The sequence below is a fragment of the Drosophila biarmipes genome, chromosome X (genome assembly GCF_025231255.1).
Source record: "Drosophila biarmipes strain raj3 chromosome X, RU_DBia_V1.1, whole genome shotgun sequence".
NCBI classification, from domain to species: Eukaryota; Metazoa; Arthropoda; class Insecta; order Diptera; family Drosophilidae; genus Drosophila; species Drosophila biarmipes.
In genome coordinates, this window is record NC_066611.1 from 5,956,743 (window position 1) to 5,978,693 (window position 21,951).

Here is a 21,951-nt window from a genome sequence, read left to right on the forward strand (position 1 = left end):
TTTATGCAAACCAACCTTGATTACCCAAGTCAAAATATTTTTGAGTATTTTTCTGAGTATTTTTCTGAGCTGCCTAAACCCAAGATCAGGCATAAATAATAAATTCCTTTTTTCAAATACTACCTATTGCTATGATATTGTTGTTTTATAAAGGCTTTTATTATGATATTTTCATCATATATGTATTATATCATATAAATTATCATATCATATATCATATATATCATATCATATATCATATATCATATATATCATATCATATATCATATATCATATCATATAAATTATTTTACTTTTTAATGTAAAAATCTTTAATTTTTTTAATTCACATATTTTAATATAATCTAATGTATTATTATCATATATAACAAACGCATTATACAGTTAGTCCAACAAGAAAGAGTCATAAGATATAAGATCACAATTACAATTATGCCTATGAATTGTGTTCTTTTGGGAACGTTTATCTTTCAAATTCACACATAATAATATGATATGAAATATTCATCATGCATTATTATGATACTTTCATCATATATTATATCACATAAATTATATTATCATATCATTTCATACCATATACATTATTTATTATAAGTAAAAATCTTCTATTTTTCTAATTCACACATTTTAATATAATATAGTGTATCATTATCACATATTACAAAAGCGTTATAATCATCCAGTTAGTCCAACAAGAAAGTGTCATTAGATATGAGATCACGATGGTAATACCATAGTGCCTATGAATTGTGTTCTTTTGGGAACGTTTATCTCTCAAGTTCACACATTATCCTGCAAAGGCAACGCATCCATAAGGCCTACATATATTCCTTCTCCAATTCCTACCATAGGAAACGCAATTGAAGGCTCCGGCTTTAATCGACCAGGTATTTGAGGGCACCAGCCTGGCCAACCGACCATTACTGTGCCGTCATCGGCGCAATTATCGTCACTATCGCGGACACAATCATCGTAATGGCAGCGCAACACCCAGTTAGGGTCTCGCCAGGTGCCCACCCGATCCCCTCCTGCGCCGCACAGTCCGGGATTCCAGAGGACCCTACTCCATGCCGGGCCAAGCCAGGCCCACGGGGGCCGTAGGCGTCGATAATTGTTCTATTAGGCAAATGAGTTGTTGCTAGCCAGGTAGCCAGGTAGCCTGCCAGTACGTAGCTCCACCTAGGGCTCTGCCCCCCATCCCAGAAACGCCTGGTAATGTTGTTGTTATGACGGCCACGCCCCCTGCGAACCAGTTGCAGTTTGCCGCCCATCAGGGCCCCCCCTCCCCCCACGCCGCCGTCCTTGCCCTTCGATTTTCGCACTCATTTGTGTCAAGGTTGTCGAGTGGCCAAATGGCCAACTGGTCAGGAGCAGCTGCCAAACCCCTGGGATTCGGGCCACATAGCTGCATAATATATGCGAGTGTCTGCTGCTGATGGGCTGTAGTGCGGCAGTAATACCGCTTATTATGAGGCTGATGATGATGGTGATGATGATGGTGATGGCCCTGCCGGTAGCAGCCCAAGTGCAGTGCGGAGCCTCGACATGCAAATGGGCTTCTCACTGGTCGTTCTAGGAAGTCATTATTGAGAGAACATTTATATTTACCCAGCTCCCTGAGTTATTGAATGGGCTAGTAATTCGCCCAGGTAATAAGGTCGCAGACAAAGTACTTTGTTTAAATGGGTAAGCCCAAAGATCCTAAATACTATGAACTCCAATGTATTTGTTCGTTTCCTTAACCTGTAAGGAATATATTTTATTGAGCAGTCGAGTCCACAGTGAAGTATAGTTATGTATTATTTTAAGATCATAACTCTTCACAAAGCAGATACAGAAGAACAACCTACCGGATTTAATAACATTAATAAAGATATACAAATCGAAAAGTTCTTGGAATTTGTATAGTACTGATATAGGGCTCAAAAAGTTCCCAAATCATTATATGTTTTATGTGAAATAAAAAAATATTTCTGCTTATTAGAAATATCACAAAAATTATGTATAAAAATTTCAGAAACATATAATTTATCATACTCGAAAGGTTCCCACAGCTTTGAATTCTGTAACTAAAATAAAACAAAACTGCTTATCAGATATAAAATCAGAAATTATTTATAAAAATTCCAGAGAAATAGGACTGATAGTACTCTAAAAAGTTCCCAATTTATTGTATTCTGTATTCAGATATAAAATCAAAAATAGGATATGCAAATCCTAGAGCGATAAGACTGATAGTCTTAAAAAAGTTCCAAAATCATTATATTATCCGTATGGATAACATGCTTATCAGATATAATGATAACACTCTTAAATGGTTCCCAAATTATTATATTCTGTATATGGAATAAAGAAGAACCTTTTATCAGATACTAAATCCGAAATAAGGTATACAAATCCGGAAGAGTTAGAATTGATAATACCGAAAAGTTCCCAAATCATTGTATGAGTTATATAGAAGAAGATGATATAAAATCAAAAATAAGGTATACAAACCCCTAAGAGATACTGATACTGAAAGTTCTCAAACCATTATATTATCTATCTGATATAAAGAGGAACTACTTATCGAATATAAAAATAAGAAATGATATAGGCAAATCCCAAAGAGATAGTACTGATAGTGCTTGAAAAGTTCCCAAATAGATATAGAATCAGGGATGAGATATACAAATCCTGGGGAGCTAACCCTCTTAAAAGGTTCCCAAATCATTATACCCCGCACGGAGCAGCAGTCATGAGAGATCGCCGCGGTTCCTTGTCCCCATCTGCATATGCACATGGCCCGGGTCATTAGGTTACTTCCTCGGCTAATGGCCCTGAGCTGTCGGCGGGCTGGCTGCCTCATCGCGCTCCTCCAGCGGTGCGTTCCATGGGCAACCTCGAGAACAAGGGAACCCAGGCACCCGGCACCCGGCACCCGGCACCCAACACCCAGTACGAAAATCGCCCGATCGCCGGCTTTCGGTCTCATTTGCATGGTTGGGCGACTCCGAGTTTCGAGGCTTCTTTGGACTTGTTCCTGCTCGGACGGCGTTTCTTGACGCTCCGATCCGTTCTCACGTCCGTCGTGGTTGCCTCATCATCGGCTGCTCTTTTTCTTCGGCGTTTTTCCCCCGACCGCCGCCGCTTCTTCGCGCCGCTCATTATAATTTTCCATCAATGTGCGGGTAAGCGTGACCGTTTTGACTTCATTATTCCCCCGCCGGAGTTAACTTCCCACCTTGACACTCAGAAAAATGCCAGAAAATTGGGAAAGCCAAGAGTGAATAACTCGAGATTGCTTTATGGCAAAGGTACTTCATAGAGATTGGTTGGAAAATTGTTAAACTATATATGATCCATTGGATCTTCATGAGAAACCATGCTTAGAAAATGTTATATTTAAATTAACTAACTAATCTATGATTTCCAGAAAATTAAGGAACCCAAGAATAAATTACTAGAGATTGCTTTGCGGGAAAGGTACTTCATAGAGATCAGCTGGAAAATTATTAAACTATATATGATCCATTGGATCTTCATGAGAAACCATACTTGGAAAATGTTATACTTAAATTAACTAACAAATCTATAAAAATAACAGAATTATATAAGTCTTCATTTCTGGATCATATTAAAATGTTCTTATAGATGGTATCTTGATCTTAGATGAACAACAGAAATCAAGATACAAGATCCCACTGTTCCTTGCATCATAATTCCCTGCAGCTGAAGTGCAGATAACACTGTAGATTTCTCGAGTGTACGTAAGACCCGCTCTGAGCTGCTCTATCTTATCTCCCGGTTGTTGGCCGTCATGTGTGTCCGTTTCCATTTCCGTTCCCTAGGTCCGACCATTTCTTGGGAGTGCCAAAAAAATCCCGCGCTCCGCCCATCCACCTGGCCACTCTCAATTACCGGGCTCTTTTGCCTGGAGAAAGAGCCGAATTATCGCCCGAGAAAGAGCCAAATTATCGCCGGAGAAAGAGCCGAATTATCGCCCGAGAAAGAGAGCCAGGAGAAAGTAAGGGAAGGGAAGTAGCCCCAAACAAGTTTGCCAACAATGGATGGTCAAGAGCTTGATAAATTTGGCGCATCGACAGATACAAATGCTTTGGGAAATACAAATTAGACATTAGCCAACGTAGGCCGTCCCTTTCACTCCAGCTCTGCCAGTCTTTTCAGGCCTCTCCACTCTCTTCTCTCCACTCGCCATTCTCCAAAACCGAGGCGAGCGCGCATTTTCTTCCCGAAAACTTTCTCCGCTGCGTCCGGCCTGCGATTGCCTGCCCTTAATGGGTTAGGTTGCACCATCTACACAAATCTACGGACCCAATAAAGGTTTGTAGAAGGATTTATCTACACATTAGGATACAATACAAAATATCTATTATATTTTTGACTATAAAAATAGTTTGGTTACTATACTGAAAAGTATATAAAGTTTATATTTCCATGAAATGAGGAGCCGGTACAAAGACCACCCCATTAACGCCTTATAAAGCGTATCTCTTATGTGATTTATTCACTCGGATGACTCACTTGGTCACTTTTAAATCCAGAACCCTCAAAAGCGAACACCACCATACATATCTATAAGCGGGGCGTTTGGGCACGCGCTGAATTCGATTATTTCACTTCTGCGGACTCCTGACTATCTTATCAGCTGAGTTTGTAGGTGTTTGTGCAAAAAACAATGGCAAACAGATTTCTTTATAAAGAAAGGCGAGTTCTACGACTGAAAAATACCCTGATGAAAAGTCTTGGTATTTATGAAACACGTAGCGAAGCTTAGACCTTTTTCTCTATCATTAAAAGTTGGCATTTATATACATGGGTTCCGTTTTTTATTATCCGCTTTTTCCCCAAGACAATAGGCCTCAGCAAAACAAGTTTATCTTTATGAGCCTTTCGCTGTACAGAAAGCCCAGAAAGTGCTATACACAGCGACTGAAAACAGCCCAATTCGCCATTCTTATCAGCCATTGCAGCGGCTTTATCGTCGTGCCTGTGTCTAGATCACAGTTCTGGGGAATTCTTCAAAGTGTTTCTAAATCGCATTTTAAAATTGTATGCCCCCTGCCTCCTCGTCCAGTCAAGTTGCAAATGAAATTTAATTTTATGGGTAACATGGTTCTTGGAACCAGCCAGAGTGTGAGCCAATTTCGCACTCGCGCTGATTGAAAAACTATTCAATAGTTATTCAATTGCCCTAAAATCATTATCTCCGCTCGGTTGCTTCTGCTGCCAATAGCTCAATTCAAATTTATTCCGATCGAAAGAGCTCTCGGCGCAACGCTGGCGATGATGTGGATGCTGATGCTGATGGCTCCCCCGCCAACGTTTGGTCACTCTTCTGCCCAGTCCCACGTTTTGCAATCCCCCAACATTGTTATCGGTCCCCCATGCGGTTGCTTCATTAAGCCCGAAAAAGTTTAACCGACGGACTAGGGACTCACCCTGAGAAGGGGTACATTGTAAATGTGGCAGTCCCCTAAAATGGTTTATGACCTTAACAAAAGTGTTGAGATTTAAGCAGTGCTTGTTTTTGAAAGAAGTATTCATTTTCTTACTGTTTATTTTCCTATAAGGTGATTTTAAAATGTTTGGTTGCTTATTAGTGAACCCATTGATAAACTTTTTATTAAAAGAACTTACACAAATCCGTTGGTCATACCATTTGGTATTTAGTATTTTAAAATACTATTTTGAAATTTAGCAAAAAAAAAATACCTCAAAAAGTTTTAAAACAACGGGTATGGAATGAATCAGAAACCTCCGCTTTCTGGATTGTTCGAGGACCCACTCCATTGGTGTGTTGTGTTTGTGAACGCTGAAGGGTGAACCCTCCTCCTGGAGCACCACCAGGGAGGGCTTCTGGAAACTGTGCCCCAGGGAAGGGAGAGGAGAATGCCCCCGGAGCTGTATAAGCTGCATATTTACATTAATTTATATTTAGTAAATATGGCAAGTGTTTTTTCTATAGTGCGTGGATTTTGTGGGTTGATTTTGTGAATAATCATACTAGTTGCATACTTTTTGTACAAAAAAGTACTATAAATACTGTAATATACTAATTGAAAAGGAGATAGTTTTTCAGCTGGCACTTTGGGAGCTGTATATAAAAATTAGTTTATTTTTATAAATTAAATGAAAGAAATTTAATCTAAATTTCGAAATTTTTTCAACAATGGCACGAGTAAATTCTACGGTGTGATAAAATTGTTGTGGTCTGATCTAGCGTATGCTATTTTTAGTTGCCTACTTTCGGGCAAAAATACCGAAAAATACGGAGAAATGCTTATTAAAAATCTCCTCCAACAATTTCACTCAGTGAAGAATTCCTCTGGCAGATGAAAGAACCAGCGCATGATCTTTTTAGTTGCCTACTCTCGGCCAAAAATACCGAAAATAGTGATAAATGCTAATCAAGATTCTCCCCCTACAATTTCTCTCAGTGAGGATTTCCGTGCCATTTTCTCTGGGAGCAGAGGTAGCCTGCGTATAATCTTTTTAGTTGCCTACTTTCGGCCAAAAATACCAGAAATACCGAGAAATACTGATAACGGACTCGCCCCCACAATTTCTCTCAGTGAACACTTCGGTGCCATTTTCTCTGGCAGCGAGAGAATCTCTCTTAGCCTAAGAGAGGCGGCCGCTGGGGTTTTCAGGTTCCGTGGCGGTTCTCAGCGCTCGGTCCAATCAGACTTCAGTTCCGTTCGAAGCGCGCCAGCCGTCGGTCGTGGGCCTGCACTCTCCGGCTCTCCCAGCTCTCAGCTGTTCGACTTGGCGGCAGAGCAGAGCGCCAGTGCTGCGCTACCTTTCGAACCGCTTACAACGCGTCTCCGCGACGCGGACGCTCAAAAAGTAAAAAAATCGGGGAAAAAAACGCAAAAAGTAATACGCATTGCAACGCCACAGCAGCCGAGCAACAAAAACAACAACGGAAAGTGCGCATGTAAAGCGGTGTTTTTGTTACTGTTCCTCTGGTGTTTCGTTGTTGTTTCTGTTTGTCTTTGGTGTTTTGGTGTTTCGCGTTGTTTTGGACGTTTTTGCGTCCGTCGCAGACAACAAAAGTGGCAAAGTTTTCGCCACGGCATTGCTCATACGCCCCGTCTCTCGAAAATTCGCGCACCAACACACCTAAGCGCGCGCCAATACCAGCTCACTTTCACACACACACTCACACACACGAGTGTGGCGCGCGCGTTTTGTGCTTTTTTTTCTGTTTCTGTTGGTGACATGCAAAAAGCAACAAAATAATCATAATAAATACAGCGACGGCGATTAGTTGGGATTTTTTCGCCTCAAAAGCGCATCACTGCAGTGCAATCGAAATCAAAATCAAAACAAAAACAATAAACAAAACAAAGCGAGAATAAATAAATAATTTACTATTAAAACATCGCAAAAGTAAGCTTCTCCACACACGCAAACACACTCGCACACCCATGCTCATAGACTGGCTCACACACACCAGCGCACTCGCACACACACATGGATAGAGCAACAAGTTTGCGTGCCACAAAATTTCCATTCGGCAATATTTTTTGCGTTTCTGTTTGTTTATTATTTTTATTTTTTTAGCCCGATAGTTGTTGACAAGAAGCTAGCTTTATCTCGTTGTTCTCTTCTGGGAAATAGTACAGATATCAAAATTGCTCTTTGGCTACGATTTTATTGCCGCCTTTTGTTTTTAATCGTTTTCTCGGATGGCACTCATCGAAAGGTTCTTAAACTTCAAGTCTAGGTTCTTCGAAAGTACAAATTTTTGGATTCCTATTTTGTTATGAACCCAGTTCTAAAATGGTTTAAAAAAATACAGGTTTTTAAGAAATAACGAAATCATTTGATTGATTTTATTCACTAAGTTTCCACATTAAATGGATTTCGGTTTTGAAATAGTAAATATTATTTCAGTTTGTTTCAGGGTTACATTATTATCATCTACCGGTTTCTGTATAAATTTGGTAGTATAAAATCCGTTTTATTGTTTGTTTTTCATACAAACAGAACGGAAAATAACCTCAAAAAGTAACATCTTAAAAAGCTACCTTTCAAATCCATTTTTATAAATGCGTCGTAGAATTTTTCCCACTAAAACGAGAGGCAATCTAGCATTTTGGCAAATTTCCATTTTGGGAAATGGATTTTTATTTTTACAAATAGAAAAGCGGAATATTAGAAAATTCTCAACACCTAAGATTTCTAAGGATCTGGTTGATTCATCCTGTCTGGTACTTTTTTGGTAACTACGCATTTTCCTTATATGATTTCCTCTCTAAAACGGAAGATTATCAGCGAAAAGAAAATTTTTTTAGACCTTCCATAAAACGGATTTGTATTTTTTAATAAAAAAAAACGGAATATTAGAGAAATGTTAAAGACAGGATTTCTAAGGATCTTCTTGATTTATACCGTATTATAACTATTGCGTAATAGAATTTTCCCACTGAAACAGGAAATTTAGGAAACCTATGTATTTCTATTTTATATAAAAAGATATGCGGACTATTAGAAAATAGCCTTGAGCCTAAGTTTTTAAAGGATATTGCTTACCACTATTTTGTTTGCTTTTTTCTAGTATTTTATTGGTAACTACGCATTTGCGAAATAGCCTTTCCCCACTGAAACGAGAGATTATCAGCAAAAGGGAAATGTTTTTGACATACCATAAAACGAATTTGAATATTTTTCTAATAAGTATATATTTGGAATATTACATAAATGAAAACCCCACGTTTTCCAAGGATCTTGTGAATCATCCTGTCTAGTAAAGAACTCGATAAATATCTACCCCAACTATACTGACTCTATGAAAGCAAAGTCTCCCTGTCCTTTGAAGGACATGAACGAGTGTGCATGATTAAGTCCGCGCCATGTGGACGCTCCGAGCAGTTGGTATCTTGTATCTGCTAGATCCTTTGCCTTTGCCCGCATTGTTCGCGGTGCTTGTCTTCTTTTTGCTCCTTTTCTTCCGTTGACGCTAAGTACAAGAGCAAAGTATCGTCCTTCTGCCGCTGCTGTTGTTGTTGCTGCAGCACACACCTTTGCACTTTAATTCCTGCCGTCTTATTTAGCATCTGCGCCGGGTGTTACTTAAAAAAAAAAGAGAGAAAAGGTGCAAGGATGGGGAAGGACGAGTGAGAGAGGGAATCGACTGGCGGCGGCAGCGGCAGCGGCAGCGGTTTTAATGTCAATAAGCAGCGGCGGCTGTTGCCACTCACTCGCACTCCCTCGCCCCCTCTCGCTCTGGCCCGCACGCACACATGGCCACGCGGTCAGGACGTGCACACACACACGCACGCACACACACACGAAGCAACAGTGCCGTCCCATATCCTTCGGCTTGTTTATCCTTGTTTTCTCTCGATTTCATGCTCGTTTCCCACTTGCCTCCACTTAAGCCGACCGACCACTCGCTCTCCCTCTCTGGGGCACACTGAGAGAAAAGGGAACTCTCTTGTTCAATATTTAAATGCAATCTTAGAGCAGGCCAAATGGGTAAATTAAATAAAGGCTTTAAATTGTGTTACAAACCATTCAAAGATCATTAATAATAATATAGTAACTATTTGCGTAGTATTATTATAATATAAAAAAAGAAGTGTTTTTTTATTATAATACAATTAAATAATGTTTATTTTTATTATTGTATAATAAAATAATGGTATATTAATATTACATTTTAATAAAATATTTTTTTATTATTAGTACCCTTTTTTTTGTATCAGGCTTGCTAATTAGTACTGTAATAAAATATAATAATATATTTTATATATCATATGTAATATAATATTTATATTTTTTATTATTACTATCCCTTTCTCTCTGTGTACTTGGGCCTTCCTTCTTCCCTGGCTCATTATTGTTATTATTCGAATATACGTATATAAGTAAGGGTAGGGTAGGGATAGCAGTATATGGTTAAACTGCTCCGTAGGTGATTTGCGAATCATCTGGAAGATGATCAAATAATAAGAGCTGTTCCTGATATCATTGTAAATATTTATTTATTCATTGCAGATAAAGTAAAGCTTAAAAGACTAAGAATAATAAAAATATAAAAAAATAATATTTAAGATAATTAATATTTTATTGAATACCATTAGCAAAATATATTACATAATTAGGTCGACCTAAAGTAGGTTATAAACTCTACAGAAGAACCTATTCTAACTTTAACTTGAGGACAAGAAATCCATCTTAACCCAAAGATATTTTCATATAAGTACTTTTCTTTTTGTTATACACCGTTGCCAAAAGTTTAAACTTAAGGTACAGGGAGGCATCGGCCGTAGTTGCTAAGCCTTTCGGCCCACAGTATTTTTATTTCGCATATCCCTCCTTAACCAAAAGCTTGCCATCTTGGGTTTTAGGGGATGTACGCACCCCTTCCGAAGGCCACTCACACATGCACACGACCATCAGCTGGCCAATATGCACAGGGGGAACTTGTTCTGCCTGCCACGCAGTTCGAGACGGCCTTGGACGGCACTCGAGAGTCGCTTCGGTGTCTGTTTTGGCACTGCCCTAGACCTGCATGCCATCTATGGGAACGCCATCCATACTGCTCAGACTGCTCAGATTATGTGCGACAATTACACAGCTGTTGGTGAATCAAAGATTCGTTATGGCTTTCGACACAGTTAATCGTTGAGTAGGGGTTGTTTTGTCCTGGGAAAAAAGTATGCAACAAGTAGGGAGGTGGTTTTACTCCTTATAAGCAAGGAGATATTCTATATAACAAATATCTCCAATCCCACGATCTATAAAAAAATAATTCAGAATTTTTGGGAAGTTCGTAGGTTATAAAAACCAATGCAAATTTTTAGGAGCTTATTATGATATATAGTACAAAAATGCGGAGAAGGGTTGTAGGATTTAGGATCTATAAAGTCTAGTTTGTTTAAAACTCGGTTCAGGCTGAAAGGTAAGCAAAATGGAGGGCGGCATTGGCTAATATCTCGAGCACAGGTGTCCACACGTACATATGCCTCGGATTTGGTCGAAAATTTGCATTTTGCAGCCGCACAACAACAGTTGGAAGCGATTCAAGTCAAGTCCGAGTCAAGCTGAGTCGAGCGGAATCGATTCGATTGGCAACTCATAAATAAACATGAGTCGAGCAGATCGTTAGGCGAACATGCCTCTGCACCGCCCCAAAGCCCCTCGAACGAAGCCCCCATCTCCTCGAAATCCATTCGAACCATAAAGAATCGACATAACTGTGGCAGTATTGTAAATGCAATTAACTGTTGTTCTATGCCGCTGCTGCGCAATTGAATGTCGGCCATTGGATAAGCGGGGGGTTCTGGATCCATGGATCTATGATATAGGGGCACGCGTCTTCTCTTCATGAGGCGGGGATATTACGGCGGATTTTAGGTTCTATGTTGGGATATTGTTTATTCTGACTTAAAAATTGATAAACTTACTTTCTGAGGTAGTAGCATAGTAATTTTTAGCTATTTGTTGAGATAGAATCTGATTTAAATTGGTTCTAACTAATAGCAAACCCTATGATATAGAGGCAGTTGGCTTAAGACTTCAGACTTTGAAATACTATTAGTTTTAATTGAGAAATTGGTGAATTCACTTTGTTTTGGTAGTCGCACGGTAATATTTTCCCCTTTCTTTAGTTGGAATCCAATTCTCATTGGTTGTTAAGTGATAGCAAACCCCATGATATAGGGGCAGTTGTCAATCGTCTGAAACGAAGTCTTTCGGTTCTATGTTGAAATATTATGAGATCTTAGTGAGAAATTGGCGAAATCATGCTTTTTTGTAGTGAAATAGTAATATTTATTTATTTATTGAGTTAGGATCCCAACTTTTTTTTTATTTTTTTTATACATATTCCATTAAATGTTACGTATTAGAAATTCAGAACTAAAGGAGAATACCTTTTTCTTGTAGCTATGAGTGTGGTATACCGACTTAGGAGATTAAACAAGTTTGAAAGGTGGTAAACATAGGGAAACGCAGGCTATTCAGGGCTTTGATGGAATGCACACGCGTAGTATGTTCCATTAGGTGCCTCACTTTGTGCCTCACTTTGTGCCTCACTTTGTGGATCACTTTGATTAATTTATTCCATGGAAATTTCTTCCGATCACTCTGCCTTTGGTCTCCCATTCTCCTGGCTCCCCGGCTCTTCTGGCAGCGCCTACTCGATTTTTACTACGCCTACACCAGCCATTTCCCCGGGTTTTTGGTCTGGCTTTCGTTATCGTTACTCGGCGGAGCAGTTGTTTTCTACTTGTGGCCGCGGCTGGTCGTGTGACCTTCGCATAGCTAAGCGTCGCCATCGCCGCCGTCGTCGTCGTCAGTCAACAGCTTCACTTATTATAAAAGTATTACTATTATTATTTCGCTGGCTATCCAAGTCCACGCTTTATCGCATGGCTTCGTCGCGCCGTCTACATATATGTTAATTCGCTGGCCCTTCCGGAATCCGGAGTACGGACCCGCCATGGGCACAGAAATAAAATAATGAACTCACTCGCTCGCTCGGACACCAAAACTCCAAAACCGGAAGTCGCCGAAACATTTCTGCTATGCGCCTATTTTGTGCTTCTTTTTTGTTTCTTTCGTATCAGCACTTGAGTTCTCCATAGAAAGCAAGGCGCTTTGGGTTGAAATACTAGAAAAGTGTAAAACAAGTGGAACAACCTGTAGGATCCAAGAAAATATATAAGATATTTCTTATAGAATACAGAATATTTGGCCAGGATCAACAGTTCTTTTGATAAATCATAATACCCTTTATAGGAAATGGAACCTTAAGACTAATAGAACCCTAAGATTAGTACAACCTTATAAAAGGAAATATAAGATATTTTTTAGAACACAGAATATTTTTGAGCAGGATCAACAGTTGCTTTGGTATATCATAATACTCTTTATAAGAAAAAAACTCGAAGTCTAATAGAACCCTAAGATTGAACCTTATAAAAGAAAATATAAGATATTTTTATAGAATACAGAATATTTGGGCAGGATCAACAGTTCTTTTGATAAATCATAATACTCTTTATAGGAAATGGAACCTCAAGACTAATAGAACCCTAAGATTAGTACAACCTTATAAATGAAAATATAAGATATTTTTTAGAACACAGAATATTTTTGAGCAGGATCAACAGTTGCTTTGGTATAGCATAACACTCAGAAAAAGAATCTTAAGATTAATACAACCTTATCAGAAGGAGAATTGATTGTCAAATAATTTATAAAACTGAGCATTTCCTTTTAACATTCTTAAGTATTTTTTTTGAAAGGAAATCAAGTCCTAGGTTTTCTTTCTCTTTAGACAAACAATAGATCTTAGCTGATGGATTCGAATGTGCGACATCGAAGCAATCTCCCTCTAGAAAACACGTGTTTGTTCTCAAATTGACACTTAACATCAAAACAACAACAGCTAAGATAATAACAATGCCCAAAGCCAGAAAACATCATAAAAAATAAACAAAAGGGAAATAAAACAATGCATAAATAGACTGGAAAAATTCCCCTTTCCACACGCTTTCTTTGGTATATTCTAGAACGATATGTGTTGTTTATAACAATTCTAATTTATCCCTGTTAAACATATGATCATTTTGTTGATGGGAAATGTAATATAATCGTAGATTGGGGGTTATTTCTCAAACCGAAAAACCCCAAGAGATTTCGAGAGAAGATCTCATTATGTCTGGATTGTGTGGCAGAAACATTTCCAGTTCGGTTTCGATCCACGGAAATTTGCAAATCAGATTTCATTCGTCTGTCTGAGGTTTCCCCTGTTTTTTTTTGTTTTTTTGAGTCTCTCGGCATGCAAATACCCAAATGTATCGTACACATATGTATGTGACCGGGCATTATGCAAAAATGCTAATTTAAATGTGTTAATTTGATTGGCAGAGCTCCGACAGCTGACGACGCGATTTTTAGTTTGGCTCTGCGCATTTCGAGCGCCTTTTTATTCGTCGCTGTGGCTGTTTAATTTCCTCTCGCCCCTGGTCGGTTTTCAAAAGTTAATCGTAAAAACTAGGCAAGCCAAAGCTAATGAATAAATATAAAGCCATAGAGCAAGAAGCAGCAGCAATAATACAAACGAGATAGTAAAACACGCATACTAAAGTGGCGATAAAAACGCGAGCTGGTAGTGTTTTGTATTATAACTATTATAATTTTTGCATACCCCAATTGCCTTATAAAGAAAACAAACCCTAACTAATCGAACACTTGGGGCAAACAAATCCAAAAATAAAACCCTACCAGAACTCATTTTGAGAAACGATCGAGTGGAGAGTGTGTTCTTTAGGCGAGAAGAGAGTTGTGTGAGTATTCTGTTCTCAATGATCACCGTCCTCCATTCCTGTGTGTTATTGCTGTTGTCCTAACTATCGTTGTTCTCAATTAAGTGTTCATTCATGTGTTCTTGTTGTTGTTACTGATTGTTCTTACTCTAAGTGTCATTTTCGGAGTATATACTCGTATATCTTTATCGGGATTCTTGATGTAACTCCGAAAGCTCCTCACTTCATTCATGCAAGTGCACTCATTTCGCTATCATGTGTTCATTACTTACACATTTTTATTCTTAAAAGTACCTATAATATTTGCCTATAAACTACACAATGTTTTTACTTAATTGAGATTTCTGGGGCCCATTCCCTATCGCACTTCCGGTTTATATTAAATATTGTCCCGTCAGCACTTAGTATTTTACGATATTACACTTTTTTTAAGTAATTTTTTTTGTTTAGTTAATTAATGTATTTATTTTTTACTTCTTTTTTTTCGTTTTTTTTTATTTATTTATTTTACCTTTGTATTTATTTATTTTTTTATTATTTTATTCTTATGTTATTTATTTATTTTTTTTAAATATTTTTTTTATTATACAAAAATATTTTTGTTTTCTTTTTCAAAAATTTTTAAAATTTATTTTTTGTGTATTTTATTTTGTTTATTTATTTTTCCTTTTATTTATTTATTATCTTTTGTGTTTCTTATGTTATAAGTTTATTTTTTCTAAATATTTTTTTTATTATATAAAAATATTTTTCCGTGCTCATAATTTTTTTAATTTAAAATATCTATTTTTATATAAAAAAAGAATTTTTTATTAATTTTTTTTTTTATTTTTTGATTTATTTGGTTTTTTAATTGTATGTTTTTTATTTTAATTTATATTATTATTATTTTTTAAATTGTTTTTTTGCGATTGTGGAATAGCTGAAATCTTTTCACAGCTTATTCTTTACTTATTCCCCACTACATTTAATTTAAAATACATTTAAAGCAAGTGTCTTTTTTAACTTTTTCTTAATTATCTCGGAGTTAATTTACCTTTCTAGATTATTATGAATAATTTGTAGTTGACCCAAATTGGCTTGCCAAAAAAGTCGGTGACACGGAATGAAGTTTACTAATTATTTGCCAGTCCGTAATTTTGCCTTCCGAGCCACATATGCAGTTTAATGAATGAGCGGCCACGCCCACCTGGCCCGGTCCGTCGGCTCAGAGGGGCCGAATGGGGAGGGGATGACAATGGCCGGGTGTTATCCTACCTTTCTGCCCTTCGAGGGACTCCTTCGAGTGCGGCAACAGCTGACTCCTGCCGCTCAACCCCCACTCCCAACCGAAACCCCTGCCTCAACCCCTGCCCCACCTGTCTGTGGCTTGTGGCAGGTGCCAAAACAAAACCGCAAAATATTGTTTCTCTTCCGCTCGTCTGGCTGCTGCCTTTTTTACCTTTTCACCTCACCTGGCTTACCTGTTGGCCGGCAGTTGAGCGCAATTTAATTGAATTTTATTTCAGTTTCTCGAGCGGCATTAGGGTAACGCCCCTCGCCGCCTGCTGTTCTTCTTTTGCTTCCTTATCTCCGGGCAGCAATTTGGGTATTTTCGCCGGGACCTTCGTCCTTCTCACCTGCTGTTCCTGCTTCGTTTTCAGCTGTTAATTCAAAGTAAATTATGTATTTAGCATAATTACAATATTTGACTTTTACTCTTGACTGCACGCCAGGCAAACGAAGTGGGGAGGAGTCTCCGGGCTCGAGAGGTGCGGAAGACACTGGGGCCGTCTTCAGCTGCCTGTTCTTCCCTGATATTTGTACTTTCTTATTTGTACTTATTCTTTTGGAGAATCAGTCTGCTGGTTTGTCTGTTTGGGACGCTTTTCCCCTGGCTTCTTACTCTTAATCCCGCTGAAAAAAATACAAGAAAGCAAGAAATGCAAATTTAACTTGCTGTGTGCATTTCTCATGATTAATGTACAAGTTTCGAGCTCGGGTGCATAATCGATTTTTATCGCTGTCCACCTTTATAGTACTCCTGTCCTTGCCACATGTGGCCTGGCTTACCTAATCACTATATCGATTTTAAAAAAGGGGTTTGCTCTTTAGACCAGTTTTACAGTTTGATGGTTAAACAAGTCACTTAGTTTATTTGGGAATTATACTTAATAAATATATGATAACAGGTTTAATTAGATTATTTTGTTATTTATTATTTTGAAACTAAACCTATTTTCGTTTCGGTTTATTTCATAAGAAATGACTCACAGTTCCCTATTTCATCATAGGAATAAATATTTTACAGCTGTAGTATAGGTAAATATTTCACAAACTATAGTAAATACAAAGAAAAAATGTACATTTTAAAGTGATTTATAGTCATGTGATCAGTATTACTTATATTTCATCATAGAAACATTTTATACCTATATTTTGCGAAACGTTTTACAATGTATAGCTAAATAAAAATAAAAAAATGTATATTAAATAGAGATCTTGTGATCATAATGACTCATAATTCACTGCATTTCATCATAGGAATATTTTTTACGTATAGTTTAGGAAATATTTTACGAGGTATACAAATAAACAGCAAATTTACATTGCAAAGTGATCATGTGATCGTTATTAGTTATATTTCACTGTATTTCACCATAGAAATAATTTTAACTTTACATCAAGAAGTGAAAAGATAAGATCATTATGGCTCATATTTCACTCTTGACTTTATCTTTCATATACATATATATTTCATAACAATAGTTAAGGGAGTACAGTAAAAGGTGAAATAAAAATGTAGATTTTAAACAGAAAAGTGATTTAAAATAATTTCGAAGATTTTTTATTTCGTTTTCATTTTTCACTCTTTTGTAAATTCATAGTATAATTTTTGTGTTTTTTTAAATATATTTTTTTCATTTTTTAATATTTTCTATATATATATATTTTTTTAATTTTTTTTGATTATTTTTTTTATGTGTTTTGTTTTCTTTTACCAATTTTTGTCATACGACTCCTTTCACCCGAAAAAGGGAGCTAAAAATCGATTGTAGGAAGGAGAAAGTCGAATTTTTGTCGGGGGAGATCTGATAAAGGATGGCATCGCCTTCGAGGCCTTTTAATCCGATCGGCAGGTGCTATTGCGGTGTGCATTTTCCTCGGGGCGTGGCACATGTTGCGTGCATTTAATCGCGCGTAATTATTCACTTAGTCTGTTATGCCAGCGGCGGCAGAGAAAAGCAAAAACTATTAAAAAGCTGAAGGCAACAGAGAGATGGCAGCGACGGTGACGTTCGTGGCCCTTAATTGCAAGCGTTTTCCGCTAATTGCCCCGACCACGGTGCCCACTGGGGTCGAGGAGGGGTGGCGGGGCGATGCGGTGGAAAATCTGGAAATGACGTTGCACCCGCGCTTCTTGGACCGGGAGCTGTGAGCGGTGTCTTACATGTGTTCGCCGCCCCAGAGTTTAGTTCAGTTCTCACGTGATTCATAAGCGGTACGATTAGCGTTTACTAAGTGATGTGTGTTAGAAGAAAATAACGAGGAAAGTGTAATAAGCAAATGCAAATTTATATACTAATTTCATAGGAAAAGCTATCAAGCTAGGGTTTCCATTATTGCCTAGGATCTAGGCTAAGATCCAGTTGTTCTTCTTCACATGTCTCGACCATTCTCTTTTGACCCGCATTGTTGGACCTCGAATCCAGGCAGCATTCACTGAGCTCCGGTGATCCAGAAGAAGCTGAAATCGATGCCAGCGAAAGCCTTTCTTTCGGCTTATCGGCTTTCTAGTGCTACTCAACTGAAGAAGGCATAACTCAACTTCGTTTATCGGCTGGAAAATAGATTAACTGCTTGCGAAGAGGGATATACTACTGAATGTTACAAATTCTATGGGTTAAGATTTAAAATTTAATGAAAAAATATAACCACCCTAATATAACCCACTTAATTTGATTAAATTCGACAAGTAAAAAGAGGGTTATGGTAAGCAGGCCCTGAAAATATGTTATATTGCTTTTGCTTCTTAACTCTTCACTCAGTCAGTCCCTTTTTTAAGTACCTTTTTCTATAATGATATGAATAAGAAAACTGAAGTTTATTAGTTGCTATACAGATATTTTGCGGTTATTAGGAAATAATTATTTATTTTCTAAAAAAAATTTGAAAAAAATGGTTACTTGGCATAGTAACTAAATATTTTCATGTTTTAAACTTATTTTTATTTCATTTTTTGGTTATCACTATTAACTCATCAGTTTTTGAGAGCCTAAAGAATATAAGAGAACTGAATTTCCAATTAAAATAATTGTTAAAAAAGATCTTAACTCTTTTATCCCTAATCACCCGTCAATAGGTGTACGTATGCCACTGGCGATGGGTGTCAGCCCTCCCCCGCCCACTCGCCAAGACCCTTTCGCTTTGTGTGTGGGTGTGCGATTGTGTTTGTGTGTAGGTCAAGTGCAGGCGTTGACAAATTGTCGTCGTTGTTTGCGTGCTGTCTTGCACAATCCTGTTTGCATTTGACAGGCGATGGCATAAAATAACAATAATGATGACAGCACCTGGCCTGCACTCGAGCGCCATCTATCCCATTTTCCATTTTCCGTTCTCCATTTCCCCACTTTCCCCAGTCCCCCACAGTCTGCCACCTTTCAAACGGACATCAAAGAGACCCCGTGGCTCTTGCCACATCAACATCACCTGCCCGCCAGTGCTGACTTAGGATCTTACAATGTTTTGTAATCGAGAATTTTCCGTGCTTTATTGATAAATATTTTCTTTTTTCAAGAACAAATGCGCTTGGATGGTAGTTTTCTGTATCAAATAAAGTAATTCATAAACCCATTTAACTGTAATGTTTTCTCTGCTTTATTTTTTAAGTTTTAAACTTAAAAATCAATAATAGATCATCATTTTCTTTAAAAATGTCCGCATAAAAGTTCTAAATTTTTTAATTTTTACTTGCAATGATATTTTGTGATTTCTATACGAAATTAAAAATTTTAATAATAGAAAATATAATATTTCATAAATTAAAATATAATCTATACAAATCAAAATATAATATTTTATAAATTAAAAAAAAAGGTGTAAAATCATAAAATAGGTCATCATACCAAATAAATCTATCATTAATAAACGTATTATGTTTAAATTCTGAGACAGAACTTTAGGATCTAATAAGACCCGAATGCCTATATGGTTAACTAGCCAGATGAGCAGCACTGGTTTGATGCGTGACGTCAGCGCTCTTCGCTCTTCGTGCTACGTGCCGAAGTCCCTGTCTCCCTCGCTCTGCCCGCGTCTCTGCCGGCGTCGATTTTCACACGCTGCAACTTCACTGGTCGCTTGGCTTCTCGTCTTGCTGGTAGGGAAGGTGCGCGAAATAGTGCTAAGCGCCTGGGAATTGGGAGAAGCAAACTCCATTAGTAGGATGGGGAAGGCGCTTTCATCAGTTGGCTTTTCTTTAATTTTTGCCTGCCCCCCTTCACTGCTATCTTAAAAATGTATAGTAGTGCTTTCGATAGTCCCCTCCCCACACTTTTCCAGAACTTACTCCCCAGAAGCAAACAAAATAAAATTAAAATTAAAACGGAACGCGAAGAAATCTATGGAAACTCTACAAAAGCAAATAATATTATAAAATAAAATTCTAATAAAATATTAAAAACCGAAGAATTAATTAAAAAAACTTAAAAGCCGCGGACACAAAAGAATACGAAATGAAAGAAAATAAATATATACAAAGTAACTAAAATTTTAACACCAATATATCGTTTTTATGCCCGAAAATAAAGAAGTTATGGATAAATAAAATCGACAAATGTCACCAACAAAAACGTGAAATTCGCACTTTAAATACACTTTTCCCACTTGTGACAAATTCCTAGTGGCCGCGTTCAACAGTGTTTGTGTGTTGTTAAACAGAAATGAAAATACTTTTAAATATATAAAAAAGTTTTGTTGTGAAACTATTAAACTTGGATCATAAAAAACGGTTTTCTGATGATCATAATATAATAACTATTAAAACAACGTTTAAATGATTAAAAAGTGTTTGTGTGTGTGCCAATGCTCATTAGCTCGATTTATTTCTGTGATTGCAGCCCGTCAAATGAAAAATTCGAGAAACTTTGAATAGCCCAAGGGAAGAGGAAAACGAAGACGAGCGCCTTGGGGAAAAGTCGGCGCTGAAAAACTGAAGAACCAAGCGAGAGGAAATGCTTAGAACAAGAGTTGCCTTACAAATAGAACTTCCTTGTTGACTCACTTATACACATATACAAATACATATATACAAGCATATTATATACAACAAAGAAAGGGGAAAATCAAATATCAAGGAGATATATATTTTTTATACGAGCCAAAAGCCAAACGCCAAAAAATAAGGAAAACAGGAAAATCGCCAGTCAAAAATGCGCCTAAAAGAGACCACAAAAAAGTCGGCGCCATCAGCAAAAACACCAGCAGCAGGCTACCATCATCATCATCATCAGCAGCAGCAGCAGCACATCCTTAAGGCCGCACCGCTCTCCGGCGATCTGCTGGGCACGCTGCACATCTCGCCGCCGCATCCTCACCAGCTGCAGCTGCAGCTGCAGCACCAGCAGCGCTGCTCCAGCGTGGGCAGCACCAGCAGCAGCGGCACCTGCGAGACGGACCGCTCCGGCTCCGGCTCCTGCTCCTCGGCCCTTTCGCCCGCCGCCGGCAGTGGTATCCTCCTGATGCCCGGCCTGGGGGCCTCCCCCGAGGCACTGGCTCCGCCGGGAGCGGTGCCAGGAGGTGGCGGTGGAGGAGGAGGAGGAGGAGCAACGATGGTGCCAGTCGCAGTGCCAGTGCCCGCTGCCAACGATGAAGCCTCCGCCGCCGCTGCACTGGCCGCCAACATTGCCGAGTCGTTCACGTTCCTGCAGCAGCATGCGGCGCATCATTTTCGCGACATTTTGTATGCGGCCCACATGCTGGGAAGAGGTAAAGGAGTCGCCCCACCGGTGGGTGGTGGGGTGGCGCTGCTGGGTGCTGGTGGTGGGCACTGGGGGGCAGACACGTTGCACGACCTGCTGCTGTGGGCAGCAAACTGGAGCCGCTCAACTGGTTTCGCTAGCTCTTTTTTTCGATTTTTTTTTTCGTTTTTTTTGGCCAGGCCAACTTTCACTTTATGCCTGGTTGCCGCACTTCACTTCGCATTGGCCGCACTGCACTTGCCGTCCCGCTCAGAAAAAGCTCCCCCAGCTGCTGAGGTATCCTGGTCCGCGGACTTATCGTTTCGAAACCAATTTGGGTTTAATAAACCTCTTTATTCAGAAAAGAACCACCTTTAGCAGGCACAAAATTGGTTTGGAAATACTTTTCCAGATGTTTCAATTAGAGCAAACCACAGTTTTTTGAAAGACTTACAGAAATATCATTCCTGACTTCTTACTAAAGCCATTTATCATCAAAAGTTATCACACCAGCCATTGAAAACCTCTAAACCTTACCTTAAAAACTCCACTTTAAAATTGTTTCATTGCTTAAATAAAAAAAAACATAGACTATAATATATAGAAGATAATCTTTAATTTATTTCAACTACATCAATTTTATTAATTCCATGTTTTCAAAAACCTTTGACCTAGAATTATAAGTCTAAAATCAACAAAACCAAGTCCTGAACCTCTATAAGATC

The 21,951-nt window shown here is 38.3% G+C and overlaps 1 protein-coding gene across 5 annotated transcripts in view; it reads left to right on the forward strand.

Annotated features, from left to right (window-relative positions):
- LOC108024567 (lysine-specific demethylase 9) overlaps positions 1 to 21,951 on the forward strand; it is a 49,494-nt gene that overhangs the window by 19,921 nt on the left and 7,622 nt on the right. Inside the window, exons 1-2 of one of the 5 annotated variants that reach the window (XM_017094564.3) lie at positions 6,714 to 6,882; positions 20,387 to 21,254. The exons of 2 other annotated variants lie outside the window; for them this stretch is intronic. In XM_017094564.3, the coding sequence (XP_016950053.3) occupies positions 20,699 to 21,254 (556 nt within the window). In that variant the 5' untranslated portion in view covers positions 6,714 to 6,882; positions 20,387 to 20,698. Of the gene's footprint in view, positions 1 to 6,713; positions 6,883 to 20,386; positions 21,255 to 21,951 lie in introns of those variants that run through there. 2 more of the 5 variants (XM_017094565.3, XM_050890637.1) reach the window with 2 other exon arrangements.